The 8,720-nt window shown below is 34.7% G+C and overlaps 1 protein-coding gene across 1 annotated transcript; it reads right to left on the bottom strand.

The window, feature by feature from the left end:
* Positions 1-854: 854 nt before the first annotated feature.
* LOC149650634 (uncharacterized) lies at positions 855-5,421 on the bottom strand. The gene is made up of 3 exons (XM_089849117.1): positions 5,403-5,421; positions 5,007-5,291; positions 855-2,031 (listed from the first exon to the last, which is right to left on the bottom strand). The coding sequence occupies exons 1-3, from the start codon at positions 5,419-5,421 to the stop codon at positions 1,142-1,144; spliced, it is 1,194 nt and encodes a 397-aa protein (XP_089705243.1). The 3' UTR covers positions 855-1,141.
* Between the last annotated feature and the right edge of the window lie 3,299 nt (positions 5,422-8,720).

The raw sequence follows: 8,720 nt of genomic DNA on the forward strand, positions 1-8,720 counted from the left end.
TACGCGCTAAAATACTGATATACAGTTAAAAGACGCAATCGGTACTAAAAAACATCATCAAAAAGCAAGAATTACACCGATTTTGATAACAAACAAATTCACTAAAATGCAAAATTAATGCTACTTCAAAAAAATAGTAGTACAAGATGATTAAGCACATAAACATTTACCATCATAGAAAATAGAACAATATTACTGCATGCGAGATTATTAAGTACATATATATCCATGTACCTTCTATAAAACACCATTAATTAAATTGATTCACATTAGTTTTAACACGAATTTGGAGAATAAGTACAATTACTTGAGCTAAAATGCAAAAAATTACTAAAAAAAAAAACATCAGGACATACGAATTACATAGAATACATGGCAAATAAGCACAATACTAGTTATTAAATTAAAAATCCTCATTGGATTGACTGAAAAATATATACGCGCTAAAATATTGATATACAGTTAAAATGCGCAATCGTTACTAAAAACATCATCAAAAAGCAAGAATTACACTGATTTTGATATCAAACAAATTCACTAAAATGCAAAATTAATACTACTTCAAAAAAAATGGTAGTACAAGATGATTAAGCACATAAACATTTACCATCTTAGAAAGTATAGCAATACTACTGCATGCGAGATTATTAAGTGCATATATACCCTTGTACCTTCATAGAAAATATAACAATACTACTTTTAATATGAATTAAAAGCAATAATGGTTATTATACGATTTCAGTACAAATATCAGGCTAGTTATTAAACTAAAATGTTCACGGGATTGACGAAAAAATATATTTTTTCTGACGCGCTAAAATACTGATATACGATTACTGATAAAAATATGGAAATATTACTAAAAAAACGTTATAATTATCATCAAAAAATAAAAATTACACTTATACAAAACAATTCAATACTTATTTTTATACTAAAGTGCTAATATATACTAATTAAAAAAGCTTACTAAATGCAAAAATATTACCAAAAACGCTGCGTATTCGTTAAAATATTGTTACATATTATTAATTGAAATACGTTAATAATACTAAAAATAATACTTGAGATACTAATTAAAATACTGATACTGGGTATCTAAAATATATACAAGTAACTTATGTGGAAAATGTCAAGGATTCTAGTTAATATAACCGTAGGGGGCAGTTTTATAGTCAGGTAGAATTCTAACTTTATCCACTACGACCTGATATGTTTTGGTCTGGTTGATCGTGATCAGAGTGTGATCTTGTAGACGTCTGATTTGAGGACCAATAGGGACTTGAACCGAGTTCATTAGAGGTTCACCTTCATTGTTTACGCCTAGTAGATTCTTCATTGTTTCAAAATTTATATAATTTTCAGTAGAGGCGTTTAAATAAAATCCTTTAACTTTGATAATGTTAGTTTTTTTGCCGGTTTTAGGGTCTAGAATATCCATAGAATAGTTCTTTGGTCCAGCACTCCCCCATTCGCAAATATACGCATCTGGGCCATAGGGTTCTAGTTCATTTTTTAGTTCCCCTAAATAATCGCCTGTGGGTAGCAAATGTGCGCCGTCTGGCGAGAGGTACACTAAACTATCCGTGTCATAATAAAAACAAAGGTCTCCGACCTTTTCAAGATGTTTTAGTAAATGTAATCGAGCCATAGATGTTGTGTAGCAAGCGATAACTACGTTTGTATGTTTGTGTACGAACTCGTTTTCTAGGATGTGTTCGTACTTTACTAGTACGGTGTTTTCGTTGATTGTTAGTAAACTTTTAACCTCCAAGTCTGGATTTAATATTAATCCGTACAATTTGTTGGCATCTTTGATTAGTTCGGTAGAGGTGTGTCTTGTTTTCTGGCCAAATTTACCCCAAAAAGAGTTGAGCATAAGTTTGCTAAGACATCTGAGACCTTCATTTTTCTCTACTTTAGTGATATCCAGTTCTACACCCTCTTCGTCTTTGAAGCTTTTGACATAGTTCTCCTTATCTTCTTGAGTCTGGCAATCTGCCGGGAAGCCGCTAGCTAGGGTTTTGTATTCTAAAAAGGTATTAACATAATCTTTAAACAGTCCTCCCTGTTTTGTTTTGGGGTCGTACTGTGTCACTTTGTATGACCAAGCCTCGTACATTCGTGTGATTGTGTAACCATTCTCTACTGCATGACGTAACTCGTCGACTACCCATGTGCCTCTCAATTCTCTTTTTTCAGGAGTATGTTCGCAATCACCTTGAAACTGGGTTTTACAACATGTGTAGCATAATGGAAATGTTAATTTTCCATTAATACGAGCGGGCAGAACGGGATGAATTAGGTTTTGGGCCGGTAATATGTCACATTTAAGAAGACCATCAAACGAAAATATGTCAGGAAAATCGTCTAATATGATCTCAGGATGTCCTATAGGTATCTTGGTGGTTTTATTAATGAATGGGTATAGACTTGTGAAATCCACGTAGTGAATTCGCTCCGATCCTGTTGTTTTATGGTATAGTTTTGTTGCGCAACATCTCCCCCCGAAGAATGCATCACGAGGGTCTAATCTTTTTACTATTTTAGGCATAATATCATTATGGTTTAAAAACTCTATTATTTCGGGTTTATTTACTTTTTCCTTCTGCCATGCGCACTCCCATTTGACATTTAATGTATAATTGAGAGATTCTAATTTGGCTAACATGATCATGCTTCTAAAATATCTGGAATTCAAGGTTTGCGCAGGGTCTCCATGCAAAGCCTTGTTTCTGTTTAAAGGAAAGTGTATTTTACACCCATGATAGAAACACCCCCAATACTCGAATATTTCCTTGTTGATTTCACAAAATCCGTCTACTTTAAGTTTTTTGATTCTGGTTTCTTTCCCTCTAAAGGAGGATTGGATAGTTATGTTTCTTTTGTGTGCAGTCCACTCTAACCATTCTATAGCCCCTATCGACTGATTTTCGCTAAGTCTATAATAATTAGCGGGTATGATGCCTATAGTATCAGGTTTAAGATAATTTCGGCGAAACACATAAGAGCACACGCCAGGAAGAGTAATTGCGCCGCAATTAAATGGATCTACACCAGTTACTTTAATGAGTAGCGTACGGAAAGTTAAACATCCTAGGAATAGTAAAACCGTATCGTTCTCACAATAATAATTGAGTTCACTCAGGAAGTCGAAACCGTGACCTTTACTATCCTCGGAGCTATGCCATTTTAAGAAGATATCTAAATTTTTCCTTGTAAAATATTGACAACCATAAGCTTCGATAGGGGGGAGATTAGTTTCTATAACATAGTTGGTTTCATTCTGTCTATATACTTCAAAATTATGTTCTACAACATTGAATAAAAAATGTGGAAAATACCCTTTGGCTACGTCGGGTATACCAAAAGTAGAGGGAAACTTTGCTAAAGCTACAGGGATGAAATTATAGGAATCAAGAAATAGCAAGTTAAACAATTTCATTTCTAAAATTCGAGTTCCGTTAATTTTCAAAGATGGAACGAATTTTTCATCTCTATTTATGATTTCTCGAATTAGTAACTGATTATCATAATTACTGCCATAGTGAGACAGTATGATGACGTTCTTAACGGCATGCAACTGCATTAAATAATCTAAAAATAAAGCTATAGGATTACCGCCTGAAAATTGTTGCTTACGCTTACCAAACTGACTACACATATTACAGTTAAAATTTAGGGATGTTTCATCTATACAATGCTCACACACGGTTATGCTGACTAATAGGATAGCCTGGTGTTCATAGGCTCCTAACTTTTCCTGACACACCTTCGTTTGCACGCATTCTACGTCAAAGAAAATGTACATAAGATTTGGCTGATTAGGTCTAGGCTTTTTAACGGATGGCACTTCCAGAGGTTTGGCTTTGATAACCTGGATATAACATAAGTGATTGCTGGGCTGATATTTCTTACAGACCTGGCAATAAATCTCATCACACGTATGCATCTCAGTTCTTCGGGAAAAATCAATAATTTTTAAACAGTCTTTACAGTGAAAAAGGCGCTCACATAGGGACTTTTTACTGCTGGAAGATGCTAAGTGGCTTTGATAGCAATCATCGCCTAAGAATTTCCGTAAGCAAGACTCACAAGCTATCTGGGAACCTTGGCAGATAGTGGGTCTCATGCAACTAAAACAAAAGTCATTACATTTATGGGACTGTATTCGCCAATAGGGTACGAGACATTTTTCGCAGAATCGGTCGTGGCTAAAAAGTGGCCTTAATTTTGTAATAACGTTATAATGGTTATTTTCATTCAATAAAAAGAGGCGGGGTCTAGTATCATATGGATCATTTTCGCCTAAAATCAAAACAGGGACGCTATTTTCGAATTTGTAGACGAAAATCGAATATTGATTTAAATAAGATTTGAACCTTTCAAACGATTCGGCAGTCCCACACTCACTAACTTTTACATCGGCCTTATAACATAAATCTAAAGCCTCATTTCTTTGTAGTGTGCCCTTTGGATCTATTTTAGATATAGTTACATATCGCGTTTTTAGAGTCTTGTCACCCGTTGTATCGTCGGCGTAAGCTCTATGAGTCATAGCTAAACATAACGCTTGAGCTAAACACAGGTTGTCAGAATTGACTATACGTACAATACCTCGTCTATCTTTACAGAATAGATTGAAAGGTTTAATCCCTCGTGCTACAGGGCGCCCTTTACCCTCCGGTATTCTTACAATGCTAAAAATAATTTTAACAGGACCTAGGAAAAATGCTTCCATTTCGTCATCATAGAGCATAACACTAAGCTGGTCAAAAAGAATATTGGGGTCTACTTGATCAGCTCTTCTAAAGGATAATTCTAGTTCAGAACTTCAGACCTACAAATATTCGCCGCACTCTTTAAAGTAATTTGGACGTAGTCTGTAGGTCTATACTTACTAAGGATGCATTTGGTTACGGTACATACACTAGCGACGGGATCGTCAGTAACTCTAAGTACTACCTCTCGGCCATACATGTTAAAATGTTTCTAAAATCTCTCACTTTGCCCTATTATCTCGCAAGAAGGTACGTTGTCAATAGGTGCGGGTTGGTCCGTTTCTCCTCCTCCCCATTGTACGTCGATATCATCGTCAGAAAGCGTCTCTTCAGAACCGTTCTCCCTCTCCAAGGTATCATTCAATATTATCTCCTCGGCGGGTGGTCCTTGATCTTTTCCGTCTAAAAATGCGGCTATCTCTTTGTCATTTTGCGAGCTGTTGAAGTCAGCGATTTGAGCTTCTTCGTGTATACCCAGCTCAATTTCTTCTTGTCGTTTCGCTAGGCGATCTACATATTCAGTTCTTAAGGGACTCGGAATTAGATCCCTTAGGTTTTCCAATTCTTCTATGGTATTACAGTCCTCTGGTCTATTTATAGTCAGTTCGTTCAATGTTGTACGGAGAGTTTCCGGATCCATGTTTATCTTTCGATGTTTGAAGATCGACTGCGTATTTTGATCATTTCCTAAGCCGCTTTTATACTAAATTTCTTAATAGACACGCCTACATTCCTCAATAATTTAACAATAGCCTTTATTACCTGATCCTATCAGTCACCAGATGTTTTCACACAATGCATTTTCGGAGCCAGGCCTGTTAATAGTTTACCCATTTTATAACAAAATAGCGCTGGCTTTGCTTTATGTCAAATAAATTGTCAACAGAAGAGCGGACTATAAATAGAATTTTGGTATAAACACCGCAAATAAGGGACAATTTTATTGGGGTAATAAATGAAAAACATGGTGTGTAAAAACTTTCTAGTGAGTCTCAATTGTGACAATATCCTTTGTTGTCTTCAAGTCTGATAAATAATAACGTTCCGAATTTCTCTAACAGGTCATAAAAACCATTGTACATTTTTCAAAAAAAATGCCACCTTAAGCTAACTAAATTTCTTAATAGACACGCCCACGTTATTCAATCGTTTAACAATATCTTGATTTATTGCTTATCATTCATCAGATGTTTTTCTCTTTATGCATTTTCGGACACACGCCTGTTAATAGTTTACCGATTTTATAACAAAAGAACGTTGGATTTGCTTTATGTCAAATAAATTGTCAAGAAAAGAGTGGCCTATAAATAGATTTTTGGTATAAACACCGCAAATAAGGGACAATACTTGTAATAAATAAAAAACAGGGTGCGTAAAGCGTTTCTAGAGATTCTCAATTGTGAAAATATCCTTTGATATCTTCATGTCTGCTAAATAATATGGTTCCGAATTTCCTTAATAGGTCATAAAAACCATTGTACACTTTTCAAAAAAAAAAATGCTAACCTATGAAAAGATAGTTTCTCACGGTCATGAATCACACTGTGAATGTGTAGGAGAGACGTCAGCCTACACAATTAAAAAAAAGCAATGAATCACAAAATAGATTCCAATGAAAACAATGAAATAGCACTGGTCCACCACCTCCTAAAGCCCTTGCCTGAACGTGTTTACGGAATAGGTAATAAAATATTTCATCAACCAGCTAGCAACTAGACACTTACATATAACATATTTAATTCCTTAAGAGGCCAAATTTCGAAACTTTTAAAGAAGAGACAATGCCAATCGAAATCGTATTCGTTATGAAAAGGTTTATCAACGGAATGAAATTCTCAAAACAAGTCCAAACATTATGCGTCTTTCGCAGGATTAGAACAAAAGACCTTTCTCCACCGATGTGTATAACAAAAGGCGTAAATGTATGTACTACCGAAATGCGATTGATTGGGTTAATTTGTGATTAATGATAATTTTCGCTACTTGCTAGTGTAGTGATAGAACTGTAATACCTTTGAAAAAGGACACAATTGACTGTGAAAGGCTTGTAAATAAAGGAAGCTAAACCCAATGCCATATGGTCTGATTTGGGTAAATAATTCTAGTGCTTTGTGAGAATGACTGAAACAAACAAGGATTTGAGCCTGATTTTTCTACCAAAGTATTCTTAATCTCGTCAAAGTTCTGTATAGACTGAAAGATCCGACAAGAAATAATATTAATGTTTTACTCTACCCAACTTGTTAACAATGTTGAACCCACAACTATTTAAGATCGGCTTAAGAGACTTCATCGAGGGGGAAAATCACAATATATTGTATGGTTTGCGATAAAAAGGTTAAAAAATGTACTGTTTTTTAACCAATGTTTTGATTAATCCTAGATTGATACAGCGTTTACTTGATGCAAGCACTGAAAGTTTTTGATTTAGCTGCCAGATTGAAGGTAAAATGGGGTATTTAGGATAGCTTTGTTACATTATTTGCTATGTTAAAGATGATAAAAGAGCGTTATTTCGGGCATCTTTAAAAAAAGAACGAAATTAGTCTCCTATAGTTCTGGAAAAATACTCATATACTTTCATGGTTTCGGTTAACGCACCAAAAAGGCCTTTTAAACTTGTCAGGATAATGACTGCGGGGCAAACCCCTTGAATTAAATGTTTCGTGGTAGGAAGAGTCACCAACTAACAAAACAATAAATCAAAAAATAAATTCCATTCAAAACAATACAAATGGTTCGACCATGCCCCTAAAAGCCATCACGTCTGAACGAGGTTACGTATAAATAAAAAACTGATGGGGATAAATCCTTTTGTTATGGATCGAGTTCGACCTCTTCCCCCTCCCCCCTTTTAATGTCATAAAACCAGGTAGGTGGTCCAATTAAAAAAAAAGGACAATAAATTCCAATGTATCTAAAAAAAGCTATGAGCATCAGACAACAATCGAGGGAAGCACCACCCTAAAGTCTGAACATCTCAAGAATGAGCGACCCTAACCACTAATACTAGTGTTATCATATTAAATTTAATCAAAGCAGTCGTCAAATTTTGTAACTATTGGTGTAAAAACCCGTATTTTTCATGATATTCAAATTTACTAGTAAGGAACAATTTTAATGACGTAACTGAATGTTTAAACTTAACCATTTCGTAAGATTTCTCTCTTTTGTTAGTCCGTTTGTACGTTTCGGTTTGTACTATTCCCCCGTTTGTATATACTCTCGTATTGTATCTAGACTCTTGTACCCAAGCCCTGCAGGCTTCACTACCCTATCCCTCGAGCCTTATTAAATAAATAAATAAATTGCAACGATAAGAGTAAAGTTAGTTTTGAGGTATAGAAAATTAAATTCCTTAAGTCTGCAACACCATCGCGTTATGTATTGAAATTAATGATTCTGAAATTAATGAAAATATATTTTTCATCGAATCATTTTGATAAATATATTGCGAAAATCATCGCTACATTTTTAGTCATGTGAACTCTTTTTCAAATGACTCGTTTCGTCATTTTAAGGCAACTAAAGAAACAAAGTGAGTTGGATTAACTGAAGTCAGTACTTTTTCAAACTTTGTATGCAATTCTTTGGGGAATTTAGGAAACCCAAATAAGCATTTTTATAGAAAAATGTTGCGTATAATTTTTCCTTCTATTTGCTAGAAATCCACGATTCATGCACTGACATTAGCTAAATGACACTCTGTGTTGTACTTTGAACTTTTCGCTGGTGCTATAATCTGTTTTAGTAAATAGGATGTATGTTTTTTCTTAAGGTGTTAGTTAAAATCTGTGTTTTTCCCTAGAACAGTGTAAATAGCAGTGATATTCTAGTGTGAAACTATGTAGATAATTCGACATTGTAAACATATACTTTGGGTATTTTAATACTCGTGCTCGAATGGATGGACGTTTCCTAAGAAATACTTTGTTTAAT

This window comes from Phalangium opilio, unplaced genomic scaffold (genome assembly GCF_054372755.1).
Source record: "Phalangium opilio isolate 3A_F unplaced genomic scaffold, DU_Popi_V2 ptg000085l_1, whole genome shotgun sequence".
Lineage (NCBI taxonomy): Eukaryota > Metazoa > Arthropoda > Arachnida > Opiliones > Phalangiidae > Phalangium > Phalangium opilio.